We start from the raw sequence: 20,693 nt of genomic DNA on the forward strand, positions 1-20,693 counted from the left end.
AAGAAAAAGAGAGACACTTTGATAAACTAAAACAATAATGTGTCCATAGTACACGGAAGCCCAAACCAAACAACTTTGTTTTTGTTCAGTGGACCATGAAATGGGATGAAAACCCGAAGTGGAAAGATCTTATCATAAGGAACATGTGAACTAAGTTTGACGTTGATAAGACTTCTGCTCCAAAACGGACAAACGGACGCATATACCAGAAAACATTATGCCAATGGGCATAAATAACAAACGAATAATTGGAGATAAGAGGTGAACATACATGGACAGTCAGCCAACATAAAAATAAATAGAAAAAACAATACAGACACTACAGATATAATTATATGCCTCTAGTGGTAGACTTTTAGTCTTGGAAAAGCATGAATTTAACTTAACGCAAATTATCTGCACGTTCGTCAGGTTGGACCCCCATTTGAACGGGTACATATACATGTAGTTGGACTTTCCTTTTATTTTGGGTTTGGACTTTTAAACTTCGGGTATCATCAATCCAGTTACCAAAAAAGGCATACATAACGAATATTGTTCGTTGAACCTTATTAAACTGTTATAAACTTTAAAATGCCATTTTGGCCAAATATTTTTATTTCCATTCAACACAGCTTACACGATTTCACTATTTCATGAATAAATAGATAGAAAACAGAAATATCTGGTTCATTTATGACTGTTTTTGTAATAGACCACTTTCGAGTTCATCCGTCACCGGCAAAAACTCGTCAATTATGCAGGCCTTTATAACGTCATTTACCAAATAGAGGGGGTCTCCGTATCCCTGCACTATTTACGTTCATCAAGCGTCTTAGTGATCGTCATTATGCAAGAAAAACTAGAAATAATGGTTGCTCTGTAGGTACTTAATGACAATTCCCTAATGACAGCAGTACTGATTGTCACTTTTGAGAATTCAATTTGCCGAATTATTCGTATAATATAGAATTATAGTTTTCCAACTATACGCTCAACCTTGGAATGGAAGTGAAGACGCCCCTAAACGCACAAATGACGTTCACTAAAACCAGAGTTTTTGACGGAAATGCATCGAACTCGAAAGTTGTCTATTGAATTTAATTAGGGAATAACCACACTGTCTGGTTACTTTCGGATAATTATTCGTCTGATTAGTTTCGGATAATTATGATTCAACCAATAAAATTAACCTTTCCATATTATACTAGTATCATGCAGTTTGAAATAGTGACCTCTTACCATCAATATCCGCGAAAAATAATACTAAATATCACATAAAAAGGTAGTTGTTATAGGTATGCAAATCTTATGGCTGTTTTTATAAGATAATTTGTATAAAAAGCATTGTATAAGTTATGAGGGTGTCATTCAACGTTAACGTACGTGCACGTAATATGAGTTTTTGGAGTTAAGTTTGACGTTCATTTAACAGAACCAGTAAAAAAGTCTTATTTTTCTTCTTCAAGTTAGCTGAAACCCGCCTGTGGATGTTGTTTTTTCTCACTGTGTTGAAGACCCATTGGTGGCCTTGGACTCTGCTCTGCTCTTTTGTTGGGTTGTTTTCTCTTTATCACTTTCTCTATTTTAATTCTCAATTTGATAATCCATCTTTTATCCGAAACAACTTGTTTTAAAGCGTGTTACTTTCTTACAGATTATAAAGAATGCTCCATCCTTGATGACTGTTTATCGGAACAAACGTGTCACGCAGACGCAGAACTGAATAAAAATGTGTGTTACTGTATCAATACAGCTACCAAGGCTGATAGAGCTGGAAAATGTACTACGGGTAAGTCACTCTGGTATTTATACGGAATCAAATGTACTACGGGTAAGTCACTCTGATATTTATACGGAATCAAATGTACTACGGGTAAGTCGCTCTGGTATTTATACGGAATCAAATGTACTACGGGTAAGTCACTCTGGTATTTATACGGAATCAAATGTACTACGGGTAAGTCACTCTGATATTTATACGGAATCAAATGTAATACGGGTAAGTCACTCTGGTACTTATATGGAATCAAATGTACTACGTGTTAGTCACTCTGGTATTTATATGGAATCAAATGTAAAACGTGTAAATCACTCTGGTATTTATACGGAATCAAATGTACTACGGGTAAGTCGCTCTGGTATTTATTTGGAATCAAATGTACTACGGGTAAGTCACTCTGGTATTTATACGGAATCAAATGTACTATGGGTAAGTCACTCTGGTATTTATACGGAATCAAATGTACTATGTGTAAGTCACTCTGGTATTTATACGGAATCAAATGTACTACGGGTAAGTCACTCTGGTATTCATACGGAATCAACTGAACTACGGGTAAGTCACTCTGGTATTTATACGGAATCAAATGTACTACGAGTAAGTCACTCTGGTATTTATACGGAATCAAATGTACTACGGATAAGTCACTCTGGTATTTATACGGAATCAAATGTACTACGGGTAAGTCACTCTGGCATTTATACGGAATCAAATGTACTACAAGTAAGTCACTCTTGTATTTATACGGAATCAAATGTACTACGGATAAGTCACTCTGGTATTCATACGGAATCAAATGTCATACGGGTAAGTCACTCTGGTATTTATACGGAATCAAATGTACTACGGGTAAGTCACTCTGGTATTTATACGGAATCAAATGTAATACCTGTAAGTCACTCTGGTATTTATACGGAATCAAATGTACTACGTGTTAGTCACTCTGGTATTTATAAGGAATCAAATGTAAAACGTGTAAGTCACTCGGGTATTTATATGGAATCAAATGTACTACGGGTAAGTCACTCTGGTATTCATACGGAATCAAATGTAATACGGGTAAGTCGCTCTGGTATTCATACGGAATCAAATGTAATACGGGTAAGTCACTCTGGTATTTATATGGAATCAAATGTACTACGGGTAAGTCACTCTGGTATTCATACGGATTCAAATGTAATACGGGTAAGTCACTCTGGTATTTATATGGAATCAGATGTACTACGGGTAAGTCACTCTGGTATTTATATGGAATCAAATGTACTACCTGTAAGTCACTCTGGTAATTATATAAAATCAAATGTAAAACGTGAAAGTCACTCTGGTATTTATACGGAATCAAATGTACTACGTGTTAGATACTTTGGTATTTATATGGAATCAAATGTAAAACGTGTAAGTCACTCTGGTATTTTTCATGGAATCAAATGTAATACGGGTAAGTCACTTTGGTATTTATACGGAACCAAATGTACTTCGTGTATTTAAAGTCACTTTTGTATTTATACTGAATCAAATGTACTACGGGTAAGTCACTCTGGTATGTATACTGAATCAAATGTAATACGGGTAAGTCACCCTGGTATTCATACGGAATCAAATGTACTACGGGTAAGTCACTCTGATATGTATACTGAATCAAATGAACTACGAGTAATCACTTTGGTATCTATACTGAATCAAATGTACTACGGGTAAGTCACTCTGGTATGTATACTGAATCAAATGTACTACGGGTAAGTCACTCTGGTATGTATACTGAATCAAATGTACTACGAGTAAGTCACTCTGGTATTTATATGGAATCAAATGTACTACGTGTAAGTCACTCTGGTATTTATATGGAATCAAATGTAATACGGGTAAGTCACTCTGGTATTGATACGGAATCAAATGTACTACAAGTAAGTCACTCTGGTATTTATATGGAATCAAATGTAATACGGGTAAGTCACTCTGGTATTTATATGGAATCAAATGTAAAACGGGTAAGTCACTCTGGTATTTATACGGAATCAAATGTAATACGGGCAAGTCACTCTGGTATTTATACGGAATCAAATGTACTACGGGTAAGTCGCTCTGGTATTTATATGGAATCAAATGTAATACGGATAAGTCACTCTGGTATTTATACGGAATCAAATGTACTACGGATAAGTCACTCTGGTATTTATACGGAATCAAGTGTACTACGGGTAAGGCACTCTGGTACTTTTATTTAATCAAATGTTATACGGGTAAGTCACTCTGGTATTTATATGGAATCAAATTTAAAACGGGTAAGTCACTCTGGTATTTATATGGAATCAAATGTACTACGGGTAAGTCGCTCTGGTATTCATACGGAATCAAATGTAATACGGGTAAGTCACTCTGGTATTTATATGGAATCAAATGTACTACGGGTAAGTCACTCTGGTATTCATACGGATTCAAATGTAATACGGGTAAGTCACTCTGGTATTTATATGGAATCAGATGTACTACGGGTAAGTCACTCTGGTATTTATATGGAATCAAATGTACTACCTGTAAGTCACTCTGGTAATTATATAAAATCAAATGTAAAACGTGAAAGTCACTCTGGTATTTATACGGAATCAAATGTACTACGTGTTAGATACTTTGGTATTTATATGGAATCAAATGTAAAACGTGTAAGTCACTCTGGTATTTTTCATGGAATCAAATGTAATACGGGTAAGTCACTTTGGTATTTATACGGAACCAAATGTATTACGTGTATTTAAAGTCACTTTTGTATTTATACTGAATCAAATGTACTACGGGTAAGTCACTCTGGTATGTATACTGAATCAAATGTAATACGGGTAAGTCACCCTGGTATTCATACGGAATCAAATGTACTACGGGTAAGTCACTCTGATATGTATACTGAATCAAATGAACTACGAGTAATCACTTTGGTATCTATACTGAATCAAATGTACTACGGGTAAGTCACTCTGGTATGTATACTGAATCAAATGTACTACGGGTAAGTCACTCTGGTATGTATACTGAATCAAATGTACTACGAGTAAGTCACTCTGGTATTTATATGGAATCAAATGTACTACGTGTAAGTCACTCTGGTATTTATATGGAATCAAATGTAATACGGGTAAGTCACTCTGGTATTGATACGGAATCAAATGTACTACAAGTAAGTCACTCTGGTATTTATATGGAATCAAATGTAATACGGGTAAGTCACTCTGGTATTTATATGGAATCAAATGTAAAACGGGTAAGTCACTCTGGTATTTATACGGAATCAAATGTAATACGGGCAAGTCACTATGGTATTTATACGGAATCAAATGTACTACGGGTAAGTCGCTCTGGTATTTATATGGAATCAAATGTAATACGTTAAGTCACTCTGGTATTTATACGGAATCAAATGTACTACGGATAAGTCACTCTGGTATTTATACGGAATCAAGTGTACTACGGGTAAGGCACTCTGGTACTTTTATTTAATCAAATGTTATACGGGTAAGTCACTCTGGTATTTATATGGAATCAAATTTAAAACGGGTAAGTCACTCTGGTATTTATATGGAAGCAAATGTAATACGGGTAAGTCACTCTGGTATTTATACGGAATCAAATGTAATACATGTAAGTCACTCTGGTATTTATACGGAATCAAATGTACTACGTGTTAGTCACTCTGGTATTTATAAGGAATCAAATGTAAAACGTGTAAGTCACTCTGGTATTTATATGGAATCAAATGTCCTACGGGTAAGTCACTCTGGTATTTATACGGAATCAAATGTACTATGGGTAAGTCACTCTGGTATTTATACGGAATCAGAAATCAAATGTGTAAGTCCCTTGATAATCAAGAAATATTAACATTTAATACGTGTAAGTTCCTTACATGTAGCAATTTCAAGGGATTTTAATGCACATGTACATTGTAATACGGCCGGGTACATGTGTCGGCAATTTCTAGGGATTCAAATGCACTTGTTATACAAGTAAGTGTCTAGGGAACTTACAGAGATTTATATTTTTTACAGGTAGTGTACGTCTAGGAATTTTTTTTAGGTATTCAAATGCACATGTAAATATTGGTACGGGTAAGTGTCTCTGTAATTTCTAGGGATTCAACTGCAATACGGGTATATATGTGTCTCGATTATTTCTGGGGATTCAAATACATATATGTTATACGAGTAAATGTCTCTGGGATTTACAGGGATTCAAACGCACATGTAATACAGAAAAATTAATCGATAATGTCTAGGGATTCGAATGCACATTTAATACGGGTAATTGTTTCGTGAATTTCAATGGATTCAATGCACATTTGATACGGGTAAATTTTGTCCTAATAATTAATATTACCAATAACTGGTTAGTGCCAGGTCGACTGGTTCAAACAAAAAAAATTTGAAAGCAGAGAAAACTGTACATCTTATAATTAGCATGACTTTATTAGATGACAATACCAATCATTCTAAAAATCCAAGCTTAGATAAGTCTCACACATAGTTATGTACTATTTAGTCACGGACCTGCGATATCACAGACGTTTTCTAGTGTGTGTATATATCTCGCTGTATTTGCAATATAATATTAAAATCAATTTAAAGGGATTTATTTAATCAATACTAAAGGAAATTTTTTAACTTAAAAGTCCAAAATAAAATGGCAACGCCCTAGCAATAAAAGAAAAAAGTAAAATAACAGTTAGCAAACAATTATGTATAGAAAAACAAAACACTGAGCAACACGATCTCACACAAATATATTAAGTTTGCTATTTCAAGCTAGTCTCACTCATTCATCTTCTTGAAGATAGTGAGACGACCGGCCATAAGAGCTAATAATTGTAACTTGTAAGCCATACCGCAACATAACATGTAATTATCAACCCATTATCTGTCTGTAAGCAATATCGGAGGTTCTTTTACACTTTTGACATTCTAATACCGTACGTTAATCGATGATAGTGGAAGTCATATTATATTACTTCCGATAGATTTATAGAGATATGATTGGTTAAAGGACTACACGTGGTGATTATAATATATGAGGTTATTTTACACTTTTGACATTCTAATACCGTACGTTAATCGATGTTAGTGGAAGTCATGATACAGTGTACGTACTATACATATATAAAAAAAGGAAGATGTGGTATGATTGCCAATTTACACAAGAGACAAAACGACACAGACATTAAGAACTATAGGTCACCGTACGGTCTTCAACCATGAGCGACCCATACCACATAGTCACTATAAATAGCTCCGAAATGACAATGTGAAACAATTCAAACGAGAAAACAAATGGCCTTATTTATATAAAAAAAATGAACGAAAAACAAATATGTAACACATAAACAAACGACAAACACGGAATAACAGGTTCCTGATGTATGAGTAATTAAACGCGGACCAACAGTTGGCGATTTTATTGGTCAGTCTTCAATGATTGGTAATATGTACCATGAGTGCTCATGACCAAGCTGTTTCTCAATGTTCACGCGTATTTCGGTATTCAAGTCCTTTAATTGTTATTACTTTTAATATGCGTTGCAGAACATATTGACCATACACCTTTTGTTCCTCTTTTAAAAAGCTTTCGAATAAGGTATAAAGTATATCTGTAATTAGGGGCTGAAGGGTCGCAGCAGTCCATTCCATTATTCAACATATCCATTTCATTATTCAAAATTGGCCATTTCTTAATTTTCACGCGTATTTTGGCATTTAGGTCCTCCGTAACCCCTCTAATGATAATTGCGACACTACCGATTTGTTATATCTATAATCAAAGCATGAAATGAGCAATGGTCCAGTGAAAATAAAAAAGACAACGTAGAGTATTTTATTTTTGATATATATGTATTGGTCATACTCTCACAGTTTAACAGGAATTTCTGTTAAAAATAATAAGAAAAACCCACTAGTTTGTCGTTCGAAACTAGACGGATAAATATAATTAAAAATTTAAAGAGTGTTTTAAAAAAAAAATTCTGATATTAATTTGAATATTGGTTAGATACGAATTAAGAAATACGGGATAAAGCTAAAGTGTCACAGGCTATTTTTTTTTTATTGCACCTTTCACCGCTTCAACTGGCAATTGAATAATGTACCATAAACTATTTTATTATTCATTATTCATCACTTAAAATTGAATGGTAAATAGTGAACAATTTCATTATTCATTATTGAAATTTGAATAATAAAAAAATGAATAATGGACGTACTTCAGCGAGGTATGAAATTACTATCTGTTCTGTTATATTAGAGCTTTCTTACAAATTGACGAAAGGTACGTATGCTTGACGAATCATACGTAAAACTCGTTTTAGGGATCCTTTATTTTGACATATTTAAATAGTCGTGGAATTTTAGACAGTTATCCTACATGCAGTTACACTTATTAAATTGATTTTTTTTTTAGATATATTAAGGATTTCGGGACGTACGATCGGTTAAAATATGATAACACTAGGTTGGAGGAAATAACACTACAAAATATCCTAAATATAGAGTAGTCGGACGGAAAATATGTCCTAAAAGTCTAAAAACCGGCCCCTCCCCCACTCTTTAATATTACAATGTTGCACTGTTTAACCTAAGAAAATGTCAAAGTAAATACATTGTCGTCTTCCCTTATAGAAATATAAGAAAACTAAAAACACAAATACTTCCTTGATTCAAAATTTGCAACGCTCAAAATTATAAAATGAAAATGAAGAAAAAAGACGATCTTTATACTATGCCATATGCTGTTGCTCGTTTATTAACTTTTGTATCCTCGCCTCCCCTCTGGTAATATTCATTGCCCCCACCCACCTAATGTATATATATGATACACCGGAGCAAAGGAACGGTCATTTTAGCGTATATTTGCGTTTTGCCTATAGTCCTGAAAATTCATGAAATATTAGCCACTGGACGATAAGTGACAACTTCGCGTCTAGCTTCCAAACATGTGTACTGTTAAATCGTCCTTATAAAATCCACAACATATATGATGCAAAATTGTAAATCTATTTTCTTGATATACAAAATCTGTTTTTCTAGATTTATTCACCATTACTTTTTAAAAACATTTTAGCATCATTTTCAAGCAAATCTCGATATTCCACTTTGACAATTTGCTAAAAGTGTACTATAAAAAATAAAAATAAATGTGAATCTTGTCGTTAAATTTAGACTAACGTACTTTAATAATGCTATTGAAATGTTAATCGTGAAACTCGTGCTTAAAAATGTCCCGCGGAAATTTGTGTTCTCGTGGTTTACGTAAGTTATGTATCCGAACGTAAGTGTATTTGACACTATTTTTCTCTGTTTGATTATATTAAAATCGTGTATTATTTGCGATATTAATATTTTTGAAAAATAAACTTGATTTAGAAAAGAATGCTGTTTTGTTGGATAAAACAAAGACTCTTTTAACTGTTATTGTGGAAATGTAATACGTGCTCCCTTTACGTTCGTTCGTACCTTTTGTCAATTTGTAAGAAAGCTCTATTATGACATATGTACCATAGACATGTAGCGTCGTCATGTCCTTAAATTCTACTTATAGAACTTTTATATCTGATCTTAGAAATGCCATCTGCAGACCTCGGACGCCATTTTTAAATTACAAGTAAAGAGGTTGTGTACTTAAATTTTAAACATAGACCTTTTTTTGCGTCAGGTGCATGCAAATATCAGACGCCAGTTTCTCTTATTTCCCGAAAGAAGTGATGTCCTTATAGATTCTACTCATAGAACTTTTGTATTTGACCTTTGTTATGCCAGGTGCATGCAGATCTCGGACGCCATTTTCTCTAATTTCCTGTAAAGAAGTGGTATTTGTCAGTCAAATTATTTGAGCAATCTACAACTGGTTGATTATTGGTCAAAACACCGTAAACGCACGCGACAATGTTCAGATCATTAGTATTACATAGAGATTCATACTGTTTTGTCAATTTAGTGAATTTGAGATTGTAGTAAAGCAAAATTGCATTGCTGCGAGAAAAAAAACAAATTTAAACAAATGTTATTTTAGAGGTTTATTTTAGGAAATTACAAATTATTTCTTGAATTTAAAAATACGGCATTTTTTGCAATACAAACTATCTTAAAAAAGAAATTCTGACAATGCAATCCAAAAAAATACAAATATAAAAAAGAAGATGTGGTATGATTGCCAATGAGACAACTATCCACAAAATACCAAAATGACACAAACATAAACAATTATAGGTCACAGTACGTCCTTCAACAATGAGCAAAGCCCATACCGCAAATAGTCAGCTATAAAAGGCCCCGATAAGACAATGTAAAACAATTCAAGCGAGAAAACTAACGGCCTTATTTATGTAAAAAAATGAACGAAAAACAAATATGTAACACATAAACAAACGACAACCACTGAATTACAGGCTCCTGACTTGGGACAGGCACATACATAAATAATGTGGCGGGGTTAAACATGTTAACGGGATCCCAACCCTCCCCCTAACCTGGGACTAGTTTATTTACGTTCCACCATTAGTATTACAATATATAACATAATACACGAATACATACAAAGACCCATCAAAACAACATCTGATAAACAAATTTAATAATACTTTTAGATATTTGGATGATATTTTGGCTCTCAATAATGACGACTTCAGTATGTATATTAATGAAATTTATCCTGGTGAACTCACTTTAAATAAAGCTAATACTAACAATGACCACTGCCCTTTCCTCGATCTTGATATCTATATCACTAACGGAAAGCTGAATACTAAAATTTATGATAAAAGGGATGATTTTTCATTTCCTATCGTTAATTATCCGTTTTTAGATGGTGACGTTCCCTTGTCACCATCTTACGGTGTTTATATATCTCAACTTGTACGATTCGCTCGTGTATGTAACAATGTTTTAGATTTTAACGAGAGAAATTTATGTATTACTGAAAAATTATTACACCAGGGTTTTCGATATCACAAACTAGTCAAAACATTTACTAAATTTTATCATCGGTATAAAGACATCATTCGTAAATATAGCTCAACATGCAGACTTTTTATACGTTCAGGTATTTCACATCCAATTTTTTATGGAAATATTCTTTATAAAGCACAAAGGTGTCAGTATTCACCTCATAAACTTACAAAACCTTTGAATAGACTTATTAAGAAGGGATATAATTACGATACTGTTGTCAAGTCATTAAAGATTGCATATTTTGGCGTTAATATTGAGTCACTGATAAGGTCTTTGCGTCGGAACTAAACACATTTATTCTAAAAACAGTTGTTGGCATGACACGGGTTATGTTCTTCTCATATATGTTATGATGGTATGATACTAAACCCCTTACGGGAAGGATTGTGCCTGATGTTCATATGATGAAATCATAATCTTTCAGTCAGTTTAATTGAAGTCTGGAGCTGGCATGTCAGTTAACTGCTAGTAGTCTGTTGTTATTTATGTATTATTGTCATTTTGTTTATTTTCTTTGGTTACATCTTCTGACATCAGACTCGGACTTCTCTTGAACTGAATTTTAATGTGCGTATTGTTATGCTTTTACTTTTCTACACTGGTTAGAGGTATAGGGGGAGGGTTGAGATCTCACAAACATGTTTAACCCCGCCGCATTTTTGCGCCTGTCCCAAGTCAGGAGCCTCTGGCCTTTGTTAGTCTTGTATTATTTAAATTTTAGTTTCTTGTGTACAATTTGGAAATTAGTATGGCGTTCATTATCACTGAACTAGTATATAATTGTTTAGGGGCCAGCTGAAGGACGCCTCCGGGTGCGGGAATTTCTCGCTACATTGAAGACCTGTTGGTGACCTTCTGCTGTTGTGTTTTTTTATTTTGGTCGGGTTGTTGTCTCTTTGACACATTCCCCATTTCCATTCTCAATTTTAATAAATAGACAATAACTGTTTAGTGTCTTTAAATATCAGCTGTATTTGTACGAGGCTAGGAAACAAGGTGTATGCGAGCTTTTAGCGAGCTACTACACCTGTTTCGAGCCGAGTACAAATACAGCTGATATTTAAAGACACTAAACAGTTATTGTCTTTATCCTGCAATTAATTCTGTAAATTGTTTGTGTTTGGAAAAACACAAAAACTTACATATTTAGCATTTATTTTCGATTTGTAATCCCTTGAGGCCCGCGTAGTAATATCAAAATCACACATTACGCTGGAAGATGGATTCGCAAAAAAAAGAATCTCGAATGGTCAATAATAATACATCGCTCAAGGTGAATAAATATCTATTTTAACATAACAACTAATTTCAACAGTAAAAATTAAAAACATTACAAAACATTGTCCAATTTGAAACAGAAGTGTACGAGTTGTCCTACGCTTCAGACTTGACTTTCACTAAACATGCATGCAATTGACATGGCTGATTTTGTAACACAATCATACACATTCAAGTTTTGAAATCGACAATTGTCATCGTCATTGGAATGCAAGTGGAATACACATTCTGAGGTCACACAGGTTCAAACAATACTCAGTCCGGCAGTGGGCGGAGCTTAGAAGCGATATCTGTATAGTATACAGATACAGCATAGCGATATCTGTAGGGCTGTATCTGTATAGTAGGACACCTAATTGCAGGATAATATAAAATATTAATGCCATTCTAAAAAGAATTATGAGAGACGGGAATGATATATATATATATTGAAAATTAATAGTAATAGATATCATTGTAAAGCTAGATTAAAAATTTTCCTTAAATTATTTATATTTACAGTTAAGACAAAATGTTTAACGATATAAAAGAAACGACGTATTCTATCTAAAATAAATTTGCAGACAAACACACAATCTTGTTTCGTTAATCGATTAAGCTAATTGCACTTTTTATAATTACCACATATTTTACGTGTCATGTTGTCATTAAGCTTTTCGCCTTAATATATCTTTTGGAAAGAGACAAATAGGAAAATATGTAAAATGCAGATCCATATACATACTACGATTAAAAGTAATCTGTATTCTGTTTACGTTATAAACAATAGGAAGATAGAAAGATTCGTAAAAAACCCCAACAACAAACAAACAAACAACAAACAAACAAACAGACAAACAACAAAAAAACTCTGGGGGAAAGAGAGTAAACGAAACCGAAATAGAATGGATTAATCTTACTACATATAGATCTATAAATATAAACATCCGTCTTATCGCAGAGAATTGAATTTCTGTTTACGAGTCCTAGGTTAATAGAGTTTTACATAAAAGGAATCAATTTAACAAAAATAGAAGAATATAGGGGGATGGGGCTAAATAAAGAAAAAGAGATTAAAAAGAAAAAAAGAAAAAAGAATGCGGTGCTTTAACAGAAAGTATAGTGGAAAAAAAGAAAAAAGAGAAAAAAATTCTAAAAGATTAAAGAATTATCATATAGAAACGGGGAATCCCCTTTCGAGTCTGATCTTTTCTCTCTCTCATTAAAATGATTGTATCCACTCTTACAGTTAAATATTCCTATTAGGAAGATAGAAAGATTGAAAATAAACCCCAAAAAAACATGATAACATACCTTTAATCAAACAATGGTGGAAATACAGAAAGCAAAACCAAAATACCATCAACATTACATTTAATCATGATAGACTACAGGGAAAACGGTACTATTTATTCTGCCATAGGCGACAATACTAACATTTTCTAAATTTACCACTTTTTATAATAAAAACCTGGATAAAATAGTTATGTGTGGTGTTAGTACTTTATTATTCTATTTTAAAAATTGAAGCCAAATAGTATCATGACCAATTTCCAACGGAGCTGGTTTATTTTATCCATGCCAACCGTCATTTTACACCAAATTTATGAAATTTTGGAAGCCTTTTCGAATAATTCTCTAGAAAATATTTCTATAGGTTTCAAAATTTATATTGTAAATTTACACACTGCAGTTATTGATAGATAAATAAAAAATATATTGTACCCTTACATCCAATCACAAGGCTGCTAAGTTGACTTCCTACGCCCTTTCTTGGGTACACAAAAGGCCAACATAATGCTAGGAAAATGTAATACTACCGTTTTCCCTACAGGAAGACAGAAAAGCATAATATAAAAATAAAAACAATGACGGAAAGAAAACGTAACCAAATAGCCATCATCATTAGATTGTACTTTCCTTTTCTGAATAACATGGATTAATATTACTACACATAGATTTATAAATATAAACATCCGTCTTATCACAGAGAATTGAATTTCTATTTACCACACAGAGGTTAATTGAGTTTTCCGCTTGAAATATACGTAACAGACATGTATTACTACTGTTGCATAAAACTTCAATCCATTCCTTTCCTAAACAAGCTGTGATTTAACCGTTTCTTCCTATAAAATTTAGATTAGCTTCACGAAAAACGATGAAACTGTCACGATGTAAAAATTACCATAGGAAATCGTAGTATTTCACTCACAGAACTATATTCAAAAAGTCATTTGCTGCAGAATTTTATTGTTAGCTGCTGTATTGTAAACAGTTACACAATTACTGAATAATATGGATGAGCGAATTTGTAATGATACTTAAACAATAATTTCGTAAGGAGTTTGATCGTTATGGTCGTTTCAACAGTTTCCAATCTGTCCAAAATACTTAGGGAAGAACATTTCTTCTTTGCGTTATATGAATATTAATAAAAATTCAATTTATTAAAGCATTAAGAAGACATTTCATAACCATAGCATACATTTCAAACTAAATAGAAAAGCTGTCCTACACAGCTCATCTCAAATTTTACCAGTTGACGATAAAATTTGACCGGAGGACCAATGTTTGGTAGTTATATTTCAGTAAACAAAAACATCAGAACTTCCATCCACAGTGCAAACACATGGCCTTGTACCGATTATGGCTGTTTTGTTAACGCATCGGTGTAAACATAACGGAATTCGATGCGACTGTCATATAAGTGAGAGGTTTGGCGCTGTAAACCTAGGTTCAATCTACCATTTTCTACATTTGAAAATGCCTGTAATATGTCAGGAATATGACGGATGTCAATACGTTTGGTGTTTTTTATCATTTGATTTTGCCATTTGATTGAGGACTTTCCGTCTTGAATTTTACTCGGATTCAGTATTTTTGTGATTTTACTTTCACGTATGCTTATTATTGCATAACGTGCAATGAAGGGTACGATAGAGAAATAACCAAAGCAAGGGGCAGATTATAAAGTTAAGTATTAGCGAAACCGTGGTTAATGTAGATAGTTGTTATATCCTACCTCCTATAAATTTCTAGGAATAGTATAGGTTAAAAGTGTCCTCGTGGAGATCGTGTATATTCCAATTTATGTTAGTAGGGATGCAGGGTCTATTTCAATACACGTTTAGTAGTGAAGTTACGACTTTGGTATTATATTTGATTATGTCAATGTATTGAAAGTTCTGTTTAGTATTGTTATATCAAGGTTGTTGATTTTAAATTATAATTGTTTACATTCGTTTTTTGGTACAGACCAATGGAAATAGATTCTTAAAATTTAACACTTGAACACTTAAATATCAAAATCACAAGAAGTGATATGATTGCAAATGAGACTACTCTTGTCTAAATTCAACAAATTAAGATAGTCGGTAAGACAAAATGTTTACATAGTGTTCTTGTGACCTTATACGATATACATGGATACGGTCAGTAAATTTCTTATGGGGGTCGGGCTTCGAGCTTCACTCTCACCCAATATAAAATTTACTGACCACGTAGATATAATATTAGGTCACTAACACTCTTTTGTAACTAATATTATTCTACCTATTTTCCTGCAGTAAAAAAAATAACCCGTATTTTCAGGTTGTTTTGATTTCTTAATTTTCAAAAACAAAAAAAAAGTAAGAAAAAAGAATTTCAATTCTCTGGTTCATACTTTATTTAAACTATCGTAAATGAATCTTTTCAGATTCTCAATAAACATCATTTTTAACTATTCTCAGTGTCCTGGCAAAACTGCATATCTAAAAGTCAAAAACAAAAAATACCGCCGCACTACAAGGGAAATTCAAAACGGAAAGTCTTTTATAGACGGGTGCTACATGTGGAACAGGATTTGCTTACCCTTCCAGATCACCTGGGATCACCCCTGATTGTTGGTGGGGTTCGTGTTGTTTATTTTTTATTTTTCTATGTTGTGTCATGTGTACTATTGTTTGTCTGTTTGTCTTTTTAATTTTTAGCCATGGCGTTGTCACTTTATTTTAGATTTATGAGTGTGACTGTCCCTTTGGTATCTTTCGTCCCTCTTTTATAAAAGTACGAAAGCAAACGAATGGAAACCAACTGTCACACATCTGACTTGGTACGGAAAAGGGTTGAAAGATACTAGAGGGACAATCACTATCATAGATCAAAAATAAACTGACAACGCTCTGGCTAAAAAAGAATAAGACAAACAGACAGACAGGTAATAGTACACAAGACACAACATAGAAAACCAATGACAAAGCAACACGAAACCCACAAAAAGCTAGGGTTAATCCATATGTAGAAAAGGCATTTCCTTATGTAGAAATGGCGGATTAAACTTGGTTTTATAGCAAGCTAAACCTCTTACTTGTATGACAGTCGTTTATAACTCCATTATATTGGCAAAAAAGTGTGATCAAATAACAGCAATATCTGAAAAAAAATATTAATACAATTGATAACAATGTGTAAATAAATAACAGCAATATCGGAGAAATAAATATTATTATCATATACTTAAATATAACTAAATAACATGATTTTTTTGTATGATAATATTTTTAAATTAACGTAAATTCTATATTTGTTCGACCTGGTGCTTAGCGGGCTGATATGAAAAGTTTGCACATGCTTCGATTGTTATCTTATGTCTTTTCGTAACGTTATCACATGTCATACCGGAAAATAGACCTCAATGCTACGTGTTCTATGAAAAACAAAGAAGTGTACAAAACAATTATTTGGATACTGAAAAGAATATTTTGAAAAATAATAATAAAAAAAACAAAAAAAAACCTAACAAACAAATTATCAAATAAATGCATTTTTAAAGTTTCAAATTAAACATATTTAGAAAGTTACTTTAAAAAAGTTAACTTTCCCAAACAGTGTTCATTATGTATGTTTTTGTCGATTCGTCCATATTAGAAAATGTTTCTTCTCTGTCGAGGCATATGATAGAAAAATTTTATATCGAATGTACTAAATTAGGGGTCCGACGTCCGTCAATTTTTCACTCTTTGAACTTCTACTTGGGAGCCACGTAAAAGGATAAATATATGAATCTGTTATTTTTCTCCATTGTTGAAGCATATGATAAAGAGATCATACCATGTCATATTTCATATCGCATTTATTATCAGCCCTCGAGCCATGGGCTCTTGGGATGATATTGAACCTAGGGCCGATAATACATGCGATATGAAAAATGCCATGTTATAATCTGATAATACAATTGATAACGATGTGTAAACAAACAACAGCAATATCTGAGATGTCAATATTTATTATATTTTCTTTTAGGAGATATCAGTGTGCCTGGCCATGGTCTAGAACAACATGATGTTATACCGATCCACAATATTCCTAAAAATGTCCATGGACTGGTTCCCGATGCAAATAACGAGACGATGTCGACTTCACATGGAAGTAAAAATCAGGTACGGAATAGTTTGTTGGTAGATTGCTTCCACACGATGTCGACTTCAAATGGAAGTAAAAATCCGGTAAGGAATAGTTTTTTGGTAGGTCGACTTCACATGGAAGTAAAAATCAGGTACGGAATAGTTTGTTGGTAGGTCGACTTCACATGGAAGTAAAAATCAGGTACGGAATAGTTTGTTGGTAGATTGTTTCCACTGCATAGTAGGTAATTATGCAGAAAGTAATATCCCAAAAAATACTTACTTTTCGTTCATATTTTTTTATAAATCAGGCCGTTTGTTTTCTCGTTTGAATTGTTTTACATTGTCTTATCTGGCCTTTGATAAATGATTAGGCGGCATGGGCTTTGCTCATTGTTGAAGGCTGTACGGTGACCTATAGTTGTTAATGTCTGTGTCATTTTGGTCTCTTGTGGACAGTTGTCTCATTGGCAATCATACCACATCTTCTTATTTATATTAACTCTGATGAAATTTCAAAACGGAAAGTCCCCAATCAAATTGCAAATTCAAATGATTTATTAAATCAAACAAATGGACAATAACTGTCATATTCCATATAGATGGCCGTGAGGTGTTACGTTATAGGGAAGTACTTGTACTTCTAGAATTTGGTTAGAGCGCTGACTTGTCATATAAAAGTTCCTGGTTCGAGATTCGGGTTGACAATTATAATCAAGCTCTCTAGTTACGAGTTTACAAATGTAATACTAGTTCATGCCGTAGAAAAATAAAAAATCCATTTACTCTAAGTTGATTTACTCTGTATAGATCACGTTTGTAAATTAAGCAACAGTAGTTAAAAGTTATCAAATGTACCAGGATTGTAATTTAATACGCCGGACGCACGTTTCGTCTATATAAGGCTCACAATTGATTCTCATATTAAAATAGTTATAAAACCAAACAGGTAAAAAGTTGAACCGATGTTCAAATTTTTTTTTACATTTTTGTCAAATTAATACTTTGTCAAATTTTTAAGAAAATTAAACGAACCAAATTAATTTTAGTTCAGGTGTTAGGTACCACCTTAAGGGAAATGCATGATCTTCAAAAGAGCCTTCCGAGTGTGCCGACATAATAAGTGTCTTCTGCTATGAATTTTTCATCATACCACATTAAGAATAATATAAAGGTTTTAGAAGGTGTGGTAAGAATGGCAATGAGACAACTCTCCATCCAAGTCACAATTTATAAAAGTAAACCATTTTAGGTCATAGTACTGTCTTCAGCACAGAGCCTTAGTTCAAACCGAACAGCAAGCATTCGACTGTTATTATGTATAATTTGTATTTGGTTATACAGTAAAACCTGACTAACCCGAACCCTTTCGGGACTTGAGATTTTGTTTGGTTTTTGGAGGTATTCGGTTTTATCAGGTTCACAATGCATACAATGTGATTGATATGATGGTCTTCAGAACAAGTTTGGATAAGACAGGTTTCCAGTTTAATCATGGCTCGGTTTAATCAGGTTTCACTGTAATTTGTGTTCCTAAACTTATGGCATGAATCAAGTGACTGAGACGTAAGACAATCAAATACGGTCATGATATATTTAAAGAAGATCGTCAAAATAGTCACGACACTCAGTTATAAAAATATTAATACTGGACTCCGAGGAAAATTCAAAAAGGAAACTCCCAAATCAAATGGCAAATTCAAAAGTTCAAACACATCAAACGAATGGATAACAACTGTCATATTTCTGACTTAGTAAAGGTATTTTCTTATGTAGAAAATGGTGGATTGAACCTGGGTTTATAGCTAGCTAAACCTCTTACTTGTATGACAGTCGCATCAAATTCCATTACATTGTCAACGATGCGTGAACAAAACAAACAGACACAATAAGTAAAAATGTCAAAAATTGGGGTACAGCAGTCAACATTGTGTTACAAAATCATTGTAATAGATTACTTTGGTTTTTATGGCAAATATATTCTATATTGTAGACAAATCCAACGCCACTGTCAACGCCACACATTTCTGACATCGATTCTACAGTTCTGTTGCAAATTTTTATCCCGATTACAGTAGCGCTTTTGTTACTGTTTTTGGTCGCAATCTTCATAGTGAAAAGATCAAAGGCTTGTAATAGAAAATCGAAACGGAACGACAAGGTTATCCGGAACAGCGAGGATGTCCAGTTGCTAGACAGAATGAACTTTGTTAACAAAAATCCGACATATTTTTTCTCCGAACGAGGCGAGAAGGATTCTAAGAAAATCCCAATCAACAATATACCGTATGATAAAGTAACATTACAGGATATTGTCGGTGAGGGTGCCTTCGGTCAGGTTTATAGGGGTGAGTAAAAATCAACATCTAAAATTACCAGGCTTCTCACAAAAACAATCAAAGTTACTCAATGTTATTTCGGCACAATACATTTGTATATAAACAAGACAAACAAATATATATGATACATTCCCCATTTCTATTCTCAATTTCATATTTCACAGTACAGGACAAAAACTCGACTATACCACTGACAGTCACATATAACATAAATAATTTCAACGAAAAAATGTACCGCGAATCCCGAAACAAAGAAATATATAAGAGCGTCCTGTATCCAGGTAACAAATTAATCACTCAAAATAAAGAATACTCGGAACAACTTCTTCAGACTAAATGTAAATAAAGACAACAGCAGTATACCGCTGTTCAAATTCATAAATCCATGGACAAAAAACAAAATCGGGGTAACAAACTAAAACCGAGGGAAACGCATTAAATATAATAGGAGAACAATGACACAAATGTAAACGTGATTCACGTGGTAATTATCCATTTTTATAAAATCAATGTTCTTTTTGACACTTTCCCCATGTTCATTCTCAATTTTAACTTTGGATATAATATAGGAACCCCATAATCAAACGCTTGTGAGAAAGTACTATTTAAATCAAAATTTAAATAAATCTTTTATATTTTTACATTTATTGGTATCTTTAATTTGTATCCATACATGAGGGGAGATAGGACCTTTATCGGGACTCCGGGATCGGGTGTTTTTAAGCTCGGGATTTCGGGATTGACCCTTTCGGGATCCGGGAATTCTTGTTTTCGAATTTCGGGACGTCGGTTTTTACTTTTTTTAAATTCGGGACCTCGGGATTACGTGTTTTTAAGCCCGGGATTTCGGGATCAGGACCCCTCCTATCCCCCCTCATACATCGGAGAAGACAAAACTTATTACTTGTTATACGCGATTTCAAACAAGCTGTTGTTCATTCGATCTTTCGGTATAGAAATTAATGCA

General features: G+C 33.4%; 1 protein-coding gene across 3 annotated transcripts in view; it reads left to right on the plus strand.

Annotated features, from left to right (window-relative positions):
• Window positions 1-20,693, plus strand: part of LOC134694831 (BDNF/NT-3 growth factors receptor-like) — a 129,863-nt gene that overhangs the window by 93,717 nt on the left and 15,453 nt on the right. For all 3 annotated transcript variants that reach the window (XM_063555897.1, XM_063555899.1, XM_063555898.1), the window contains exons 2-4: window positions 1,637-1,771; window positions 17,287-17,423; window positions 19,381-19,735. In XM_063555897.1, coding sequence (XP_063411967.1) covers window positions 1,637-1,771; window positions 17,287-17,423; window positions 19,381-19,735 — 627 coding nt within the window. The remainder of the gene's footprint in view (window positions 1-1,636; window positions 1,772-17,286; window positions 17,424-19,380; window positions 19,736-20,693) is intronic.

Source organism: Mytilus trossulus, chromosome 13 (assembly GCF_036588685.1).
Source record: "Mytilus trossulus isolate FHL-02 chromosome 13, PNRI_Mtr1.1.1.hap1, whole genome shotgun sequence".
In the NCBI taxonomy this organism is placed as follows: Eukaryota; Metazoa; Mollusca; class Bivalvia; order Mytilida; family Mytilidae; genus Mytilus; species Mytilus trossulus.